This window comes from Python bivittatus, unplaced genomic scaffold, assembly GCF_059951505.1.
Source record: "Python bivittatus isolate LINGU-HERP-01145 unplaced genomic scaffold, Pbiv_v1 ctg000700_np1212, whole genome shotgun sequence".
NCBI classification, from domain to species: domain Eukaryota; kingdom Metazoa; phylum Chordata; class Lepidosauria; order Squamata; family Pythonidae; genus Python; species Python bivittatus.
This window is the reverse complement of record NW_028277098.1, coordinates 49,849,334-49,870,783: the sequence shown is the minus strand read 5'-3', so window position 1 is coordinate 49,870,783 and position 21,450 is coordinate 49,849,334. Positions and strand designations below refer to the sequence as shown.

Sequence of the window (21,450 nt, the reverse complement as noted above, 5' to 3'; positions counted from 1 at the left end):
CCTCTTCTACGGTTGCCCCCTACCAGCTGGGATTCAGGGCATGGCAGATGTGATTTGTGATAGCAGCAAAAGTAGCAGCCATTTCTAGTGCAGTCTCCATGAATTCATCCAGTCCCTTTTAAGATTTGGGGGTCATCACATCTGTTGGCAGTGAATCCCACAATTTAACTTTGCCTAATGCAAGTAAGTACATATTTTATTTGTCCAGTTACCAAAGTGTAAAAGAAAAGCAACAGGGAGAGGACCAAGGAGAACGTTCAGGAATGTTTCTGTATAAGAATTTTAACAGTAACTTCAGAAGCAATATATGGTAGAACTATACGTTGCTTCTTACTATGAGTGTATAAGTGTACGTTGTAGTGCAATGATGAATCCGGGAAGGCTTTTGTCACATACAGGAATAGCCACAGAGTCCGTGGCAAGGATGACCACAATGCACTCTACAAGGGGATGTCCTTGAGGACCATCTGGAAATTGGGCTGGTCCAGAATGTGGTGGTGCAGTCAGTCATGGGCACACCTCACTATGACCATGTTACACTTCTGCTCCATGGGCTGCACTGACTCCCAGTATGCTTCCAGGTGGAATTCAAGGTGCTGATTGTCATCTACAGAGCCCTCCATGGCATAGGGCCAAGTTATTTGTAGGACTGCCCTTCCCTATTTTTTCCACCCATCCCACTGGATTTGACAGGAGGGGCACATTTCGGGTCCCTTCAATTAAAGGATGTCAACTTATGGGACCTCGGAAATGTGCCTTTTCTGTTGCATCATCTGCCCTCTGGAACACCATATCACCCTCCCCCCCCCAAGATCAGACTGCCCCAACCCTGCTGGCCTTCTGTAAAGTGTTAAATACCTGGATATGCTCCAGGGCCTGGGGGTCAGAAGGTTAGATGGCTCGTTCAGTGGCTTCTGTTTATTGTCTTATTGGGTTCATCCTTGCTGACCATTCTTGGTTCTTTATTTCACTAATGCTTTTTTTAATGTCGTAATATGTTGTTAGCCACCCAGAGTCTCATTTGCAAGATGGGTGGCCATATACATTGATTTAAAAAATGAAATGAAATGATGAAATAATGAAATGGCAACTGCTGTAGCAGTCAAGTGAAGTATGTAAATTAGAAGACAAAAACTTCCTGAAGGTGCTACTATGGTTGAAGAACAGAAGCAAAATACATTCAAGCTTTTAGCAAGAAGCTGATTCTTCCTGAGAAATGGACTGACATCATGCTATGAAGCAGCTTGCTTGAGAAAGGAAAGAATGGTGCTTTTAACAGACAGACGCTGAGCTTGGAATCTTATAGAACCATTGTGGGTTGGTATATAAGGGTAAGAAGCAGCTTAGCTACTTTGTTCACCTGATACTTAATTGGCAAGAAGGTAGGGATGCAAGGATTAGGGCTTGGCACTGTGTCTTCTACAGGACTCATAACAACCACCTTGAAACAAGATTTTTGAAAAGGACCATTTCTCATGTTAGGAATGCATTCATTTGTAATACACTAGTAACACTCCATTAACTGCACTTTTATAGGCTGAGTTTAAATCCCTGTTCAGCAGAGACAGCTACTTCAGCTGCTAATCTGAAATGAATTAGCAAGGACAGCCCTTCTTCCCTTCTAGGAAGATTCCACATTCTTTCTCTTGGGAGTATCCGTAATTTTGAATTAAAGTTATATATTGGTGCATCAGACATCTGCCTATCCATTGTTTGTTCTCATAAACAAGCCCCTTTGCTAAAGCCATTGCACACTGCAAAATGCAAAATCGTAGGACAAAGAAGTCACATTGCTTTTTAAGTGAACACCCCTAAATGAACCTCTCGGCTTCAGTGATGTGTGAGGGAACTCTGATCTCAGTTTGTTTTTCTTCATTCTGTTTGTTGCTCTGCTTGTGGAATTGGCACAGCTGTGGTGCCTGTGGCTGCTGACAAGACACATCCATGCACATGGAGAGCTATGCCCTGCTCTGCGCTGGCTTCCTACACACACCATGGAAAAATAAACACTTCCAGACAGCTGCAGTACAGCCGCTACTAAGAGGGAGGTGGAGAGTAGAAAAACTCTTCTTTCCAGGAGGGGTGACAATGGGGATGGGTTAACTCATTTTGATACCGGAGAACTGTGTGCCATCTAGGATGTTCCCAGGGTAATGTAAAACACAGATGCAGGCCTTCCTCCTGTAATCTACCTCTCATTTTCAAAAGAGCAGAGCTAAAGTATACCCTTGAACCATTGTTTTCAAGTTGTTCATTCATAAGCCTCAGTTCTCTGCCTGTTTACTTTGAATTTTCTGTCCTGCAGAGTTGTTGCTGCCTGAGTCTATAAGAGCCCTTTTCTTGATAGTCTATTTGCTGATGTCAATATTGATGTGTATTTTCAGAAATGATGCTTTTTTGCATAGATTGCATAAAAAGCTGTATTAGCTTGAAATTTACACTTGGCTTTACATAGTCTCTCCTGAACTTTGTTATCTCTTCTTGTCAATATTCACAGATAAAAACTTACAGCAGTGTTGTCCAAAGTTGGCCACTTTAAGATGAGTGGACTTCAACTCCCAGAATTCCCCAGCCAGCTGTGCTGGCTGGGGAATTCTGGGAGTTGAAGTCCACTCATCTTAAAGTGGCCAACTTTGGACAACACTGACTTACAGCTAAAAAGTTATTTAGAATCCCCTGTGAAAAATGATCAGGAAAACCATTCAAGTTGCATTTTTAAAAATGCAACAAGCTGAAAACACAAAATGAACACCGAGTGGGAACCTTCAGTGTTTCTCTAGCAAATACCCCACTTTTTTCTTGTGATTCATTATGTGCTTTAAAAATATAATTTAAACTCTGTAAACCTTGCAAAGGGCAGTAATATAGTTTTTAAAAATGTAAATTATATTTTAAAATATTTTGCTTACAGCGTTTGCGTTTTCTTGGGGCACAATTTAATCTTTATGGAAGACATCCAGCTATGCATGTCTCTGCAGATATTTTATTTTATACAAACTGATACAGTCCATCAAAACAGATTTCCTTAAGTGAAACTGAAGATACAGGGCAAGATGCCACAAATGTATAATGAAATAATTTGTGCTATCAATTAGGTGTAATCTTTTAGCCAAGCACTATTTTTCAGATGGAAACCTTCCACTCCAGGTCCACATCTAGAAAAATCACAGGTTCTTCAACATCAGTGTGGAACAAAGAACAATACACAGGATCACTAGAAGATAGGTTTATATATAATATATATTTACTTTTAAAAATAAAAATTCCATTGCAAAGCTAGAAGTCTGTACAAACTACAAAAATAAATCTTTCTTTTTCATATAAATAATTTATATGGCATGACAACTTTCTCAGGTTAACAGATCTCTAGCACACCCACTACATACTCACATGCACACACACACACACAAATACACATACAATGTGTCCACTTTCCATCATGTTTCACTGGTCCCAGACTTGGTGCGGGGAAAGGATGGTTTTCTAGAAGCAGTGAGTTATTTTTAGTCAGTGGATGGGTGGAAGGAATTTAATGGTAGGAAAACTTCAAACATTTTCAAACATGGTCAATGGCCATATGGCAAATTTGTTTTGGGAAATTTCTCTGGACTCCAGAAATCAGTGATAGTTTAAAATAAACTTAATGCATTCATTTTAACAACAGGCATAAACCTACTGAAGCTTTTACCTTACACCAAATGTGAAAACTTCAGCAGAACATTCCCTTGGCAACAGGAAGTGAATCCAACTTTGGCTGGGGAATAAAATTACAGCAGTTCTTGGGTGAAGGGAGGGGGTTAAAGTGCCTGGGGTTTAAAAGGAAGAATGTCAATGGGAAATGGATTCCAACAAGAATAAACTCTGCTCTCTCTCTCTCTCGCAAGAATATTGGGTGATTGTGATAACAGCCACTGTGCTCAAGGGGATAATATCATTTTTTTTCTAAGCATGTCACAAGTTCAAGTGAAGCCCTCAGAGCGACACCCATGCTACTAAAAACAGCTAGTAGACAGTCACACTGACAATGCTTTAAAAGGTTAACTTATTGGACACATTAATACCATGGTTAAAATAGAAAACTATTAGTGTCTAAATGTTGGGCAGCATCATGCCTAAAAATTTATGGGGAGGGGCTTCCTGATTTCTGAAATCCCCAAACCTATAATCAGGACCAGTTAAAACTATTTACCTGTCTTCACTGATACATAATTTTGTTTTGAATCATTTCATCTTTTATAAGAAGGCTGCATGTGTTTGCATGAATGTCTATAAAAGGTTAGATTGTTTCCATCTCAAGGTGTCAAAAGTCCTTCACTTAAAAGCATTGCCAGTTGCAGCCTCTGTTTTCAACTCTACATTTCCTGCAACCAGCATGGGTAGACAACTTAGTGCCTACTTGATGTTTTGGACTACAACTCCCACAATTCCTTGCCAGTGGCTATGCTAGGACTAAAGGAAGTTGAACTGCAAAATATTCAGAGGACATTGAGTTGCCTTCTCCCCGGCCTATTGGATTGATGCAGGTGACTAATGAAATCATCTAAATCCGTATGCCTTGCCTTCTTATTCTTTGTGGAAAATTGCCATGTTTGGCAGACTGAAAATCCAGCAGATGAAAGAATAGCACATTAAGAAAATATATCATTTGATTTGATGCTAACTTAAATAGGGAGTAGCTTAACATAGAGATGTTGGTAACCTCATGCAAATAGACCTAACCAAAAGAAAATATTGCTCCAGCTGCCATCCTTTTCTCCTTTGGAAAAGGACAGAAAGAAAAGAATAAATAAATCATTTTAAACTGTTTTAAATCCAGGAAAATTTGTGTTTTAACATATATAGTGTCAAGTCATTCTCTTGTGATGCCCAGACTAGACCTGGCTTGAAACCAGCACTTTAAATTTCATGCAGAATGCAGGCTGACATTCTGGAATAGAATGGAAAAACCAAACTCTTTTATAAAGCAATATTGACTTGGTTATGCAGAAACCAAGCATATATAATGGAATTGGGACTTCTCCTTTAGAAGCATCCTGTTGCCAGATGATAATTCATTTTTACATTTTCTACCAAAGAAGCTGAACCAGAAAGAGAATTCAAGAATAGAAATAGCAACTACCATATTCAATTAGGCAGGAGATCAAACATTTCTGCTCTGACAACTGCATCAAGTTCTTGCTGAATGGAAAAGGTTTCTGTCACCTCAAAATCTCTCAAAATAAAATCAAAGGGCAGTTTCACACATAAAGTTTCTTTTACATAGAAATATCCTCTGGCAGAGAGGAAAAGAGAACCCATCGGCTATCAAGTGTGGCTTGAGTATTTCTACTACAACCATAAAGATCAGGAAGCCAGTTAGCAGAGAAAAACACATATGTAAAAAGATCTCAACTGGTACATGTGCCATCACCCCAATAACAACATGGAGTGAGTGACCTTATTTCATATACTCCCTCAGTGAGGAAAGTACACTACTGACTTTACCATACAAAGATCTGGCCATCTTCTTTGAGTGTTGTTTTTTTTCTAGATACCTTTAATCCTTATGTGCAACACAGCCTTTATTATCAACATAAGTATTCAGGCATTATGTACTCTGGCATTGTGTCAGGTCCCAGGAATAGGGATAAATCTATCTTTCTCTGGTGTTTGAAGACCCAACTCTGATTTTTCCTGGGTGGAGGAAATCACAAATTATCTTGAAAAATCCCTGTCTTCCATTAGTCATGAAGCAGAACATTTAAACACTAATTAGAGATTGCTTAGGGGACATTTGTGTGATGAACATTTTCAGGTGATACAAGAGGCAAGCAAAGAGATAATTTATAGAGTCTGGGAGGGGGGAGGAACAGGATCCAGAACAGCCACATTGCAGATGCTAGGACAGGCAGTACTGCTGATGGGAACAAGAGCAAAATGCAGCCTGTCCCACACAGTTTGCATAGAACCTTAAGACACATTGTGCCCCACCATTGCATTCTCCCTCCACTCCACATTACAACAGGGGTGCTCTCCCCATTACAACTTCACCCTGGTGTTTCCCCTTAAAGGGAAATTGCCACATGTTTATTGAGGGAGCCGTGAAAATAATAAAAATAATTATTATAATTATAAAGGGGAGGGTTTGTGACTCTTTATACAGCTTAAAATAATAATAATTATAATAATATTAATAAAAATAAAAGAATAGCAGCACAATGTGGGAGAGTTCCCCACGCATAATCGAGTCCTGTTTTCTCCATGGGAGGGTGGCTGTTTGGGCAACTAGCCCAAAAAAGGCCATGAGATGGTTCACACAGCTTATGGAGAATGGTCACTTTCATTTTTCATATTCAAGTAGGCCTGATGTTAAATGGGTCACTGGTCCAAACTAAGGGTACAGAATCTAAGCCCTGACACCCAAGAAATCAGAACGCTTTTTGGTGCCAGACACACCTGGAATTGCTGAGAGATTCTCCTATCAACCTTTTTACAATATGGATACTGAAAATAATCTGGTCTCTTTTTTCTCAGCAGCACTGATTATGCCTGCAGTTAGTTAGACACAGTGTGAGAGTTTCCATAAATACAGCCAACTTCACAATCTGTGATGTGGGATGTATCTGGCCCCCATGCCCACTTGGGATGCCTACCAGCCCTGAGGCAGGAGTTCTAGAGCCAATGGCTTGGCTTGGCAAAGTGGATGGCTAATGATTCTGCTTTAGGTCCTGTAGTTCCAAACTGTCAGATGGATTTGGGCCAGGTTTCTCAGAGCTATCATCAGATTCAAATCCCTCATGTGTATAGCCCCGGCAAGATCCAGGCAAAGATGGGTGCAAGGCCAACATCACTGAGGCAGTGGCTGTAACTGTGGTAAAAGTGCCACCAGGTCCTAAAGGTGGTATTTTGGAGCTGTGGGTAATGGAGTCAGTCCAAGGAGGATTGGGAGCAGACTGAGCCAACTGAGACCCTAGTCTGTGATTGGGCTGTTCTTGCTGCTGCAAACAACCTTTGATTTCTGTGACAGCTGCTGGTAAACGGCCACCAGGAGTTGTGGGTTGGGTCCATTCCGGGCTGCACAATGATAAAGGTGATTCTAGGCTTGTCTTGTAGCTTTTTACCACCTGTTCAGGAGAGAAAAGACTACTGTGAGCAAGTTAGGTATAGAAAGGAATAGCACAGTAACAAAATATTGCTCTGAGTAAGCATTTCTCATGACAATGCTTCCCATACCATTTAAAAATAAAAACATTAACTCCGCAAAGAAACATAGAGGCATAATAAGAAAGGACAATGTTCTTCACTGTTTATCAAGTCATGAGAAAAGACTTCTAAAAAGCAACTCTCTTCAGTATTTTCTGTTGTAATACTTTTATTTGACCTTAGAATACCACCTAAAGTCTTGTTTTCTCAGTCTAAATTATTAAATCTCAATGTGGTTCTCCAATATTGGGTCCTTGGTGCTCTCTGAGCTTGGCTGTCTTCTTGCAGATATTTCATTGCCAGGGTAGGTAACATCATCAGATGCGGTCTTCATCAAAAAGTGCCTAACTCCACAACCCACCGCAACACAACTATTACAACCTACAAAAAGGATAATGCTCCTGTATATCAAAAACATCTGCAAGACAACCAACAGACTTTCACAACTGTTTGGCATCACTGTAGCATGCAAACCAACAACATCCCTCCAAAACATTTTAAGCAAATTAGAAAACTCAGTAACCAAAGAAAAAAAAGCAGGAATCATCAACAACATACAGTATAAAAACCGTAACAGCCACTGTGTAGGACAGACAGGTAGAAGACTGGCAGACTCCATCTATGAACACCAACTGGCAGTCACAAGACATGACGAAAACTGCTTAATCTTGAACACGTGGATAGAGTCAACTGCACTTTCAACTGAGAAACTGTTAACATTTTAGATCAATCCAAATCCAAAAATGCTAGGGAATTCCTGGAAGCTTGGCATTCAGATAAATCAGCCAACAGTAGATACAGCGGTACCTCTACTTACGAACGCCCCTACTTACGAAATTTTCGAGATACCATCAGCTCCGGCCCCAAAAATTTACCTCTACTTACGAATTCGCCTCGACTTACAAGCCATTTTCCGCCCGTTCCACATGGTCCGCGGCCTTTTTTTCACCCGTTCCACGTGGTCCGCGGCCATTTTCCGCCCGTTCCACGTGGTCCGCGGCCATTTTTCTGCCCCTGTGGTCCGCGGCCATTTTTTCCACCCTGCCGCATGGTCAGCGGCCGTTTTTCCGCCCCTGCCGCGTGGTCCGCGGACGCCGGAACGGATTAATGGTAATTACATTGAACCTTATGGGAAAATTTACTTCGACTTGCGACCAACTTGACTTGCGATCAGAGTCACGGAACGGATTAAGTTCGTAAGTAGAGGTACCACTGTACATAGAAATAAACCCTATTTACATATTATTTAAAAGACATGGTCAGAAGCCAAGGAAGGAAACAAACGGACAGAACACATTTTGCCCCCGCAGCAGCCTACACCCAAATAAGCAGAAAACAGCATCGGATAAACAATCAGGGAGAAAACAATACCCTAATCAAGGAACCATCAAGGAGGAAGCCAAGACTGGCATGGCAAAGTACTATATATAAACAGCCAGCAAACCCTACTCTCCCTGGCACTAATGATTTTACCTAGTCTGGTAATGAAATGTCTACAAGAAAACAACCAAGCTCAGAGAGCACCAACAACCAAACAGTTCAGTCCTGAGCTACCTATATTCTCTTCCACTGGCTCTTCTCCACTTATGCACACAGAAAATAAGGGAGAAAAAACATCCTAGTATCTAGTGCCTTTGTTCCAATTTACTTTTCCCTAAGAGTTTTTCAAAGATCCTGTGACTTTTACCTTCCAGGGCCTTACCTAACCTTGGTCCTTAAACGCCCCATTTCCACTAAAGCATTAGAGACAAAATAAATCAACAATCCCAGTTCTGTTTTTGTCCCTCCTTTTGTTCCTCCTCCAATTAATTAGGGAAAATACACTCTTATTCGAGCTAGAATCTAGGAGCCTTGAGTCTTCTCTTTCTATGTCTATCTAGAAAAACCAGAAAGTTGGCTTTGTTGAGCCCGGATGGATACTCACAGTGATTTGGGGAAAATTAGGACTTTTGCTGGCCTTGACCAAGATCTGTGATTGTGCTGGGGAGATGATATATGTGCCACGGTCATCTTCACCAGTCTCTGATGCACTAACTGTCTCTGAGTAGTATTCTGAGTCTGAGGAGTCACCAAAGGCATTTCCATGTTGGTGAATGTAAAAACTGTGATGATTGATAGGCGGCGGGACAGGTGACGGTGTTGGCAAGCGGCTGCCATTATCTGCTGGTGTGACCTGTATGATGAAAAGAAAGAAGCACATGTAGAAATAGGGGAACTAGCAAAAGTTCTCCAGCTGTTGTACTTTCAAATGTGACTGTCTAAGCAGTCAGCTCAAACTGGGACCCCACCCCCGCCAAAATTGCTTACAAGTAGAGCTTATATCTGAAGGGCATTGGGCTGAAAGAGGCAACTCTAGTTATCCTATGTATAGCAAATGGTAAATCACAGCTGACAGATATTGCTCTTAATTTTATAAATCTCAGTTGGCACTTCCAATAAGAAAAAGATATAGGACCCCTGGGATGAAACAGTACAGATCAGAACAACTGTATTCCACTGTACTGTTGTTTTCTCAAGGAATCACAGACCTGGAAGGAGTCCAATCCCCTGATCAGTGCAGGAATCCAGATTAAAGCATCCATACCAAACCTTTGCTTGAACACATTCAGGAAGGAAAGCTCACCTTCTCTTTTGGGGGTAGATTCTACTGTAGAACTACTCTTTCTGTTAATAAATATTTTCTAAGATTCAACCTCACCCTGCATCATTATTCTCTGGGCAGCAGAGAACAGATCTCAGTCACCAGGTACTTAAAAGTATAACCATATCTCTGGCTCACATAATCCATGTTTCAAGGCTATACATAGCCAGTTCCCTCACCCTCTCCTTATAAGAATTAATTCTGAGAGCTGGGATAACTTTTGTTGCCCTTCTCTGCACTAGTTCCAACTTTTCACAATTTTTCTTAAGATGTGGTGGCCAGAATTGGATCCATGATGAATTCTGACAATGCAGAATATAACAGAGCAATTCCTTCTTTCTTTCTTTTTAGGCTTCATCAGCAGAAACTATGCTTCAGTTGATGCAGTCTAAAATTCCATAGTCAGCCAGCTGCTTTAGTGAAGTCAAATGCATGGAGGGCAAACATTATGGAATGTATACCTTCTCTGCAAAGACTGACTGCCACTTTTTTATCGTCTATTGCTGTTCTGTCATCTTTATGAGCAGCTTTTTTTCTCTTCCTTTTATTCTGAAGAACATATCTGAAGAAACCATTGTTATAGTTCCTAACTTCCCTCACCTATCTCAGCTCATTCTAAGCTTTAGTTTTAGGACGCTATAGCTACAGTTCTAGGCTATCCATATACATATATAGATTCAGGTTATCTATATGACTGTACCCTCTTTCCATCTGCTATATGTGACCTGCTTCATTTTCAAATTTTTCCTGAAGTTCTTCTATAGCTACATAAGCTTCTTCATCTCCCCCCCCCCGCTTGATTATAATTATTTGCAAATGTGCTTTTAGTATTTCAGTCTTTAGGAATTCCTACGTAATTTGGACTCCTTTCCCATGTTACTAAGTTTCTTTTTACATGGAATCTTACTTATTATTGTTCTGAACTTATTCTGATCTGCTTTCTTAAAGTTCAAAGGACATGTCTGACTATATTCAATATTAATTTTCTTTAATATTAAGACTTTCATAATCATACAGCAAACCCTGAAATTTATTGATGGTAAACTAAAAAAATGATGTCCAATTTACTTGTTGCTAATGATTTTCCATAGTACCTGGACAACATCTCAGATACTTCCCTCAACAAGACCTGGCAATGGGATTCAGAATCCCTTTTGTTCTTTTTTATGTATCAAAATTCTCCAGTGGAGCAAGCTGTTCAGAAACAGAAATTCTCTTACCTCTGCAGGTGGTCCAATAATAGAAAGTAGCACAGGCAACAGCACCAAGCCATTAAGTAGCCCCAGAATAGTCAGGATAGTAAGCACAGCAAAGAAATACCTGGGATGGAAGATGGAAGTTAGTGACTGTCGCATGTTTGGCTCATCTGCCCATAATAAGACCTTCATTGCTAGACTCAGTAATTGCTCCTCTACTTTCCTTCTCCATTCCAGTAGCTGAAACACAATATCTAGGTTCACATGTCATGCTAAACCCGTAAGCAAACAAATCACATAATGGATTAGTGCAATGTGTGAACTTAGCCAGGGGGAGAGAAAGGCATTTATCCAGAGGGTAGTTGTAAGCCTCACTAGGTAGACCAGACCAGGAAATCAACTCCATAGGAAGGCTAAACTGCTTTTATTGAGAGTGGCTGCAATAACAGAACCTTACAAGTCTGATTGTGCTGCACTAACTCCTCCTTCTTATACTCCAGTGAATCAGGAAATCTGCCTGAGCTGCTTCTGAATGTTATCTCATTTCTTTGGATTTAAAAAATGTTTCAGCCCCTTTTGCCTACGTAACAGTTCTTGCATATTTCTGTCAAGGTCATCTTCCTTACTCTCTATAGTAATCAATGTTGGTAAAGCATCTAGATTTTTTTTTATCAGAGTATGGAGTTATCCTACTTAGCACACTAACTTCCTCATAACTATCATATTTATGCATTGATAGAATACATACATATTACATACTGAAACAACTGCTTGCCATACTCTTGCACACATTCTGTCTAAACTGACATTCTCTACGGGGAACTTTTGCTAACTGGAAAGTTTAGGGGGGTGGTCGGTGATCTCACTTCCATTTCTCTATCCTATAAAGGTCAGATGGGAGGTCTGTGGTCCAACTGCATAGCTGAAGGTTGCTAAGATATATAGTATACAGACGTTTAGCTTAAAAAAAATATTCCAGTGCCTGTTGTTTACAGGCCCTACATGCTTACTTCTCAGGCTTCCTGGGTTCCCATATCTCTCACAGAGATGTTATGCAATGCCAGGTTATAAATCCAAAAGTTCTCCCCCAGAATGGCTTCATGCTGAAAATGGTACCTGGCCTTTTTATGCCAACCCAGTCTCCTGTTACTTATATATCTGCACAGTTGTTTAAGGAGAAGTTGCCAGATATGAGGAAGTATCCTACAGAAATCCTCACCTCTACCTCAGACATTTCTACTATTACTGAAATTTGGCAGAATGTACCAGTCCTGCTTTAGGATAGCTGTGTATCTTATTAGATTTTGCTTTGCTTTCCTTCTTGGTTAGTTAACTACTTGGACTTATTCTTCTAGATCACATTACTAAAATTCCCCATTATCCATCAAAAAAGAGCATTCTTCTTACTGATACTAACTACTTGGACTTATTCTTCTAGATCACATTACTAAAATTCCCCATTATCCATCAAAAAAGAGCATTCTTCTTACTGATACTCTAAGACATGGATCAGCAGTTCCAAGTTGTTGGTGACATACCCCAGAAGGGCAAAAATGTTGCTGACGTATGGCCTAAGGCTTTGGGACTGGCCATAGGATATTTGCCATTTTGTTTGAATATATCCAGAGAATCAATCTAATACACACATATACATATTTAACAAATGGAAAAGAAAGAACAGTACCTCAGTATGAAGTCAAATTCTGAGCCTGCCAACATAAGAACACCAAGCAGAGTGGAAACGGCACCATCCATTACAGGAGCAAACATGTGCTCTAAAGCCACAGTGGAGCGCAGGTTCCGGCTGCCAATGGCTGTGAGAAACCCCTGTAAAAACAGTCAGAACATAACTAAAAAGAGGATCTTGCAGCCATCATAGAGATTAGTAGCCACACAGATCCTGAGGGGACCTAATAGGTTGGGTCAGTTCTTGATTCTGGTGCCATTGATGGGAGTGCAGAAATCTTCACCTGGAAATTACAGTTCTCACTCTAGTTCTTTCAAAAGGAAAATAGAGTCTAATGTAAAATAATCCAGAAAGATAGCCAATTATAGAGTCATGTATCAAAAATTAGAGTAGATTAAATTGCACTCTAACCATCCAGATTAGTTAAAGAACTTTAAAGAGTACAAATGCACTTTAAACTATGGTGCTAATTCATTGATACTATTCTTTTCAGTGTGGGTCCAGATAAATAAATAGTTGGGGGGGGGGGTTAAGTGTATATCCACCAAAGTTTAAAGACAGCAAGATGCACTGACTGAGTTCACACAACACTTTAGCCTGGTTACTCAGTGATCAATAAAGTAACCAACAGGCTAGGTCTGCTCAACACACTAAGCCATAACAAACTAACCAAGGTTAAAGCTAACCAAGCTTAGCACGTTGTGCAAATGAGCCACTAGTCTAGTTAAGATCATAAGCCATTGAGTCCTACAGCAGCGCAAATGTCAATTCTTGTGTGACTGCTTACTTACCAGGGCTACATGTACAGTAAATTCTACACCAATGCCTACAGAAGCAATTAGGATGACAACGGGGATTGCGCTCAGTTTGATGCCCATCAGGCCCATGATGCCAAAAAGCTCAACTGTCATCATTGCCAAAACAAATACCTAGATAAGAGAAAAATCACAGTGATAAGTATAGCATTTAAAACGAGCAAACCCAATGGGATAACAGACCACTTATGAACAGAAATCCACAAGCTATGATATATGAACAATGCTTCTTGCAGAAAATTGGGGCTGCTAAGGGTTTAACAGACATCATGAATGCACCATCTGCAGTGCATCCTTCAAATGCATAATGACTCTCTGGCCAATAGGGGCAAGCTGGTTGGGAATTCTGGAAAATGCAGCCCAACATATTTGGAGGGCATATGGCTGGGGAAGATGTTCTGTAAGATGAGAAAACAGACAACCATTTTACCAAGCTAGTGGTAAATATTTGTATACATTGTTCATCTTTCTTCCCCATTTGGATAAACAGTGGATAGGTGGATGTAAATATGTAATTTCTACATATTTTTACATATTACATTCTAAATATGTAATTTCTACAATTTCTCCTCTGTCACCTAAGATGTTGCTGTCCCCCCAAAATTTATGCTTTATATAAAGGATAGATGAGGAAAAGAAAATTAAATGTGTGCATGCTTGTGTCATTTAGCTATTCTGTCTTTAGTATCCTTTTTTAGATAACAGATGCTCTTAATTACCAAAATATGTTCCATGGAGTTATGGATATTAATAAACTACAAATACTAAAGCCCCAAATATAGCTATTGTGAAAATAGGGTAATAAGCCTAGGAATACTCAATGTATCTAACAGGTTAGATAAAATTCATTGTCAGGCATCAATCTTCCATAAGCAGTTGAGTATAACTGCTGAATTAAGAGTGAATATGATACAGTGCAATGAAGTTTTTAAAATAACAATTACTTTTTAAGGTAGACAAAGCAAGAGCAGTACTGCAAGGCTGCAGATAGACATCCATCTATAATAACGGTTCAGTAGAAAAACTCAGTGTGCAAACTTCTATTAGAGTGGATCAGCATACAAATACACTAGAGCACATCAGTTTGTAGGTAAATTGCATGTTAACTTAAACCTTTCAGAATACACAGAGAAGACCGATGACAGTCATATGTTTGCTTTTTGTTGCAAAGATACAGACTGACTAAATCTTTATGTGGTAACAGGCAAAGGTTTTCCACTGTATATATACGCGGTGTGGATCTATGGCAGTCCCAGCTCCTTAGAGCATTTACTGAATATTGTTGGTATGTATGTACATTAATGTATGAAGTGGAACATAATTTTGCATTTCTACTGGGAAAAAAGAGAATTGTATGCACGTACTGCTTATTAAAATTCAAAAACCCTAACCCTAACTGCCCAGAGTCGCTCTGCAGTAAGATGGGCAGTGACAAATGTGAAATATAAATAAATAAAAAATCAGTAATTTCATACTCCATTTTTGCAACCAAAATAAATAATGCAAACTATATCAACATATTTTTCAGATTCATTCCTGTTGGAAAAATGGAGTATCTGAAGAATTGGAATTGTTTAGAATAGTATTTTGTGATAGAAATAAGAAGTTTTAGAGTACTGTATAGATGAGAAAAAAACAGAGGGTGAAGGGGAAGAGTAGTAGGGCAGAGAAGTAAGTAGAAGGGGAATCATGGAGAGAGTAGAAGTCCTCTAATCCCACGAAGCTTCACACAATTTAACCTAAATGTGTTTTCAACCTTGCCCCCTGAATTACAAGGGCTAGAAATGATACTGATCTTGCAAAGCCAATTTGACAACCATACATACAGTATACATGCTACAACAGATGATGTTTGGATATGGCAATTCAACATCTCTGCTCCTCCCAAATAACCTGGTGTTTGAAAATGAAAATACTTACAATGATACTGGCAGTCCAAGGGTTGAGTAGCAGCAGAGTGCACACCAGAAACGTGCAGGCCAGCACAATGGTGATGGCCTGCAGAAGCCAGTGGCGCAGGCCAATGTACTGCTCCCAGAAGAGGAATGGGTATCCGCTGGGGTAGCTGAATACTCCACGTGTTTGGGCCACCTCATCGCAGATGGCACGCACACTCTCGATAGCTGCCACGAAGTCCGATGTCTGTTGCAGTCCATTGAGGTAGAAGGGGAACTGAGCAAACTCCAGGGGCTGCGCAGCTGGGACTAGAGGAAACAGAGGCAGCCATCAGGAAGAGTGACCTCCTGCCCCTCTCCTTTTTCTAGGGCCAAGATTAATGGTCCTCTTTGCCCATATGCCCACCAATTTATGAAGCTAGGCATGTGATTCCATTCATGCGGCTTCATGGTATGACGGAATGGGACTTGGGTTGAAAGAATTAAGTGTGGTACAAGGCTTAATAGAAATGGGGCTTTCATATGTACTCACTTCGAAGATTTTCACCGGTGGCATCATACTTGTCATGGATCCACTCCGGGGGTGGTGGATAGAAGTTGGCTTGGGAAGCAGCAAAGCCAAGGGGGTCATTGCTCACCCACACTGTCAAGCAGATGTAAAAGATATCAGGGGGAATGATTCCATTTTCATCAACCAGACGGCGAGTTGTCAGCTGTGGGGCAGATGGAAGAATGAGGGAAGTGCTTGATCAAGATGTTATCGGGCAGGATAAGACTCACTTTTCCAAAAGTATGCAGATCTTCTGTGTCCTTTCACACCTTCATTTCCAAGAAACACGCCCCCCCAACTGCCAGCAGGAAAACACACCTTTCTCTCTATATATTTTGAAGGAATTCTCTCCCTCCTGTTACTATATTAAAGATTCGCTCTTATGGTTCAATAAATTCATTTATCCACTTTCTTCTCCCAGCCAACTTACTGAGTTGGTTTTAATGCTTACTTGATTTAAGTTGAAAGGCTCTTTCTTGTTGCCTGTCTGGATGAGGAGCTTATAGGCGAGAGCACCATCTTCTGAACCATTACGATAATTTTCCCTGGTGATGTGCCCAGCTTCCCAGTCTTGGTCAAAGGCTGCCTGTAGATCTGGTATACACAGAATGTAAAATTAAATGAGGGCTCTCCAAGAGATCTATCCATGCTTAGCACCTCCCCTCTTAGTACCATCGCTTTATGCTTTATCACAGTAACTTCAGCCCAGTTGCATAGGAATGCATTTAAATAGTGAAGAGAAACTGACTGTGAACTCTTACACACAAGGCTTATTTGATACAGTTAAGCAATATAAGAATATGTGAAAAAATTATTATCCAACAGCTTACTGGCAGACAAATAAGGACAGTACAACATGACCAATAACTGCTTCAACAGGTGTTACCAATGAGGGAAAGAAGGAAAACACTGTTTTCCTAGCTACCAAGAAAGTATTCCAGCATGTATTCTCTGGCCTCCAGTCCCTGCATACAACAATGCTAACATTAATTTGTAAGAATAGAGTTTCAGTTCTAGAAGGTAGGAAGTACTCTGTGGTTGTGTATGTCCTATGTGTGCAACAGGACATGCACACATATCACTTCTGTGCACAAATAAACACTGCCAGCCTAAGTTCATGTCTACACAAAATACAAAAAAACTATTCCTATATTAAATACAGCTCGGATGGAAATGTTGCTAGGGTTAAAGTTTCTAGAGAAAGATCTATTAGGGTTTCTAGTAGCCTAGAACACATCTATCCTGAGTGCAGCTGTGAAACAGATCTGATTTTTTCTTCCCTGGATGCATCTGGTTAAACAAAGTACAAAGTCATGGTTGTCCCTGAAATACCAGTAGGTTTATACTCAAAACACACTGCACTGAGAATGGAAAACATTTCTTTTGATGGCTTTAAAGACTGCAGGCTAAAAAAGAGAGTTGGTAAAGAGAGATTAATTCACCTTGTAGCCAATCTCGGAAGTAGTGCAGCCACATCTTTGGCAACTGGCGATTCTCATCACGTACTACATACTGGATGGCAGCAAAGGCCTGGTGCAGGCTGTAAAGAGCTTCCTGTGAACTTGGGTAGTCAAAGCCTCCATTTGTTACCACAAACATGTTATAAAAGGAGAAATACTTGAATTGAGCTGAAATGAAGGCATGCTCCTTTGTACCTCGGGGTACAATATCGGTCAGATAGAGTCCATCATGCACCTTGGTTGTACCATAGAGGCTGAGGCCCAGCAGGGCTAGAAATAGAGCTACCACAATTCCCTGAAAATGCAGGAAAAAAAGTGTCAAGATGGGTGTGAACAAACACTACCCTCCTTTACATAATCCAACTTTTTCATTGTTGTTTATCATGAGATTTGGCCTATTTGGTTCTTTGGAAATTTTATATCCAGGGTTGGATGATAGGCCAGATGATGCTACAGGAAGCCCTGTAATCAGTTATCTATGCAGGATGAAGCAGAAAGTCATGGTTTTACATCTTACGCTGCCCAAAGGCAATCTATGCAAGATAAGATGGAGGGAGCCATTGCTCCCCACTTCAGTAGTGTCTCCTTCAGTACAGAGGATGGCTGTGTTGGTGGATGCTCCAGATGAAGCATCTGCAAATGTGCCTCTTACTAGATTTAACTTTCTCTTTTTCAACTAGTTCTGGGAGGAGGCTTAGAAGAGCCTGCAGGCTGGTTGGGATTAGCCCCCTGGTGGGAAGTTCTAGTGCCTAAATGAGGGGCGTGAGTTGCCCCTCAATGGAGGTGATATTAAAATAGGTAATATTTTGGGAACAAGGTCATATTTAGAAGACAAGGAGGGAGTGACCTGTATTAGGGCCCACTTTAATGTTTTATTTGATTCATCTTCAGTTATATAATTATTTTTATTTATTCTTGACCATTTTTCTTGAACAGAGGGAAGCAAACAGACATTCCAGATTGTCTGGAACAAACCTAACCACTTTCTCTTAATTTACTCAGGGAAAATATGGAGTTCTCATCTTTGACTGACTGGATGTACAAAGGATCCAGATCTGCTGTGATATGTATTTCCCTCTTGTGGACTGACTTGGCAAGGCACAACCAACTCATATAGAGTTGGTTAGAAGCACACAGTGAATACATTGTTTGCAAAGGAACACAACTATCATTTCCAGTTGGTTGGGATGGTCAGGGAAATTTAGTTCCCAGCTGGCTTAACTCCTTGAATCGCAGACTGTGCCCAGGATGATATAGTCTTTTTTTCCTACACAGATCAAAATGCCCTGCAAAACTCTTGAGAGTGACTCTGTGCTGCCTACCTTAGTTTGGCTCTGCAGCAGGATGGGCGCATATCTGTCACGAGCAAAGCTAGATAGATTCCATCGACAAAAAGGCAAGGGGACACACTCCTGGGCTCCTTTGCTTTCATCTAACTGTGCCAGAAGATCGCGGGTAGAACTGGCAGGAGTAAAGATTTGTGACCCCAGAGGATTGGCAGGAAGGAGAGTGGAGGGAGTGGTAAACACATGCTGTGTGGGTGGTAAGATAGTGACTACATGTCGCCCAGAGGAGTCACACTGAGTAAAAGCCTGCACAGTGGTAGTGATATGCGTGCTGGTTGTCAGGGCTGGATGACCATGGGGATAAGTCGGTGCAGCGTGGTTGTCATTCACATCAGCATATTCTTGCGGTTGGATCTGGATGACTCGGGCAGAACAGAGGCTGTGGGTAGAAGGTAGAAGAGGTCATTGAAAAACTGTTAGAGGAAGGGCAGGTCCAGAATCCTAGATTTTCATGCTGTAAAGATACATTTCCTAGTTCTGACCACATATAACTTTCAGACTCTGGAATGAAGAGGAAGGGCAGCACTCTCCCAATAATTTTAGATGGTACCTACCTAATAGTTTATCCTTTTGTGTCAATTTTTAAACCTTTGTTTTTAGAGATACATTTGACATGATAAAACTATTATCTGGATGCTGCCATTTCTTCATCTGACTTTTGGTGATTTTGACATTTTTCTTGGACCTGAATTTGATCTCTCATTCCTGTACCTAAATGCTTTCTCAAACCATTCTCCTCTCTCAGAAGCCCAGTTTTGTCAGATAAAGTGTCAGAGTACCCAGAAAGATAGTGGATTACTTGTCTTCACCCTACTCCTAAGACAATACCTGTAGAAGCAGCAGAGAATATCGAGCCTCTTGTTTTCACGCCTGTGAAGGTCCAGACTCAGAATGGCAGGAAAAATGAATAGCACCATGGCAAAGTTAAAAACAACCACTACTGCAGCCTGCAATAAACAAACAGATTTTTTTTAAAAGCAAAGTTCTCATTGAAGATCTTGAATCATGGAATTCTTTATAAAGATGAGCATCTATTATTCTACTACCATTCCCTTGAAGTGAATAGATCATTCAGCTTTCTAGGAGAGGCCAAAGATGCTAAAGGATAAACTGCACATGACTTTATGCATCTCATTTGCTCTTCTGTGTAAGAGTTTTCTTCACAAGCAGGTAGCCTGAGGGGCACATTACGTAATGGAAGGAGAGATTCTGCCCTCCATTGTAGTTCTATTCATATGGGAGAATGGCTGCCATTAGCAATAACATCTAGAGTCAGAAGTAAAGATCTGGCTCTTATGTAAAAGCAGTGAAAGGCAGCAAGGGGTTACACTTGTACTAGGTGACTTCTAAGGTCCCTTCCAACTCTAGGATACTATGATTCTGTAAGTATACTGTATGAAAGTGGCTAGTAGAGGGGCTTACCTGTAGAGAGAAGGCACGCAGCGCTGGGATGGGCACAAGCGCAGCCATGAAGAAGGCAATCATGTTATTGACAGAGGTGAGTGCCACACTGGTGCCACTACGCCGTAGGCATTCACCAGTCCGCTCCTGGGTCAGAAATGTGAAAATGAACAACACAAACTCAGAGTGGGTGGATAAGGGCTGAGGATACAACTGGCAGTGCACAGGATCCCAAAACCTAGGCAGAAGGGAAATATACTCACTTTGACAGGTACATGCTGACTAGTCTCCGTGAAGGCATGTGCCAGCAAGAACATGTCATCCACGCCAATGCCAAGTGCCAGGAAGGGCAGCACCTATACAGGTCAGGATGGAAGCACAACAAATGGGACATGATCAGAATCTATCCAACTTTTGCAAAATTAGACACAGGTCTTAGTCTATGCAGGAAAGGGAATGGCTGGAAGTAGATACTGGAAATTCTGATAAATGCTTAGTTGAGCTTTTATGCTTAGGCACTAAATGATCCTAATATTTTTCTATCCTTGCCTTGAAGGTACTTTAACAGAGGCTTCTTAGGCATATAAATGGGATATTTATATTTAGGCATATAAATGTGATATCCCTAAAATGGGATATAAAAGGTCTGACCTTAGTGCAAGGGAATAACAATGCTTAGCCCTACCAATCTATTGACTTCTACATTTCCTCAGCCACCTCTGAAGGTGAAAGTAGTAGCTAAAAGGCTATAGTCTTCTGAAAGCTGAAAGCAGCATAAGATAATTTTGGAGCCCCAAGAGAAAGCATGAGTTTGAAATGCTCTCTACAACTCAACTTATTCATAATGCCATGCTAGGATAATGAGGTTAAATGCAACTCGATGCTTCTTAATGTTGAAAAATCTTAACAGGCTGAATAACTAATGTTGCAGAATAGGAGGAAGAGAAACCAATGGAGAATGAAAGGTCAAGGATTTTTCATCAGGAAATCTGGACCTCTCAGATGTGGTAGCCTACCTGAGTGGTGGCTGCATTGAATGAAATTCCAAGCAAGGAGCAAAGTCCAAGTCCTGCTGCTACTGAAAGGGCAACCAGGAGAACCCCAGCCAGGCCCACAGCACCTTGTGATTTGGAGCAGTCCCAGCGCAGCAGGGTGACACAGGCATACGCTAGCTGCAAGGAGATGAGAATGGAAATTGGAAGGGGACAAGTGCAAATGGGAAAATATGCATTGACCATGATTATAGTGGAATAAATAGGGAAGAAAAGATGGAAAGA

The 21,450-nt window shown here is 40.8% G+C and overlaps 1 protein-coding gene across 1 annotated transcript in view; it reads right to left on the bottom strand.

Moving 5' to 3' along the window:
• Positions 1 to 2,981: 2,981 nt before the first annotated feature.
• PTCH2 (patched 2) overlaps positions 2,982 to 21,450 on the bottom strand; it is a 63,326-nt gene continuing 44,857 nt past the window's right edge. Inside the window, exons 10-23 of the mRNA XM_088153764.1 lie at positions 21,190 to 21,345; positions 20,437 to 20,529; positions 20,195 to 20,320; positions 19,601 to 19,719; positions 18,749 to 19,151; positions 17,409 to 17,721; positions 16,418 to 16,560; positions 15,949 to 16,129; positions 15,442 to 15,725; positions 13,498 to 13,635; positions 12,704 to 12,846; positions 11,044 to 11,143; positions 9,107 to 9,355; positions 2,982 to 7,103 (exon numbers count right to left, since the gene is read on the bottom strand). Coding sequence (XP_088009890.1) covers positions 6,687 to 7,103; positions 9,107 to 9,355; positions 11,044 to 11,143; positions 12,704 to 12,846; positions 13,498 to 13,635; positions 15,442 to 15,725; positions 15,949 to 16,129; positions 16,418 to 16,560; positions 17,409 to 17,721; positions 18,749 to 19,151; positions 19,601 to 19,719; positions 20,195 to 20,320; positions 20,437 to 20,529; positions 21,190 to 21,345 — 2,865 coding nt within the window. The 3' untranslated portion in view covers positions 2,982 to 6,686. The remainder of the gene's footprint in view (positions 7,104 to 9,106; positions 9,356 to 11,043; positions 11,144 to 12,703; positions 12,847 to 13,497; positions 13,636 to 15,441; positions 15,726 to 15,948; positions 16,130 to 16,417; positions 16,561 to 17,408; positions 17,722 to 18,748; positions 19,152 to 19,600; positions 19,720 to 20,194; positions 20,321 to 20,436; positions 20,530 to 21,189; positions 21,346 to 21,450) is intronic.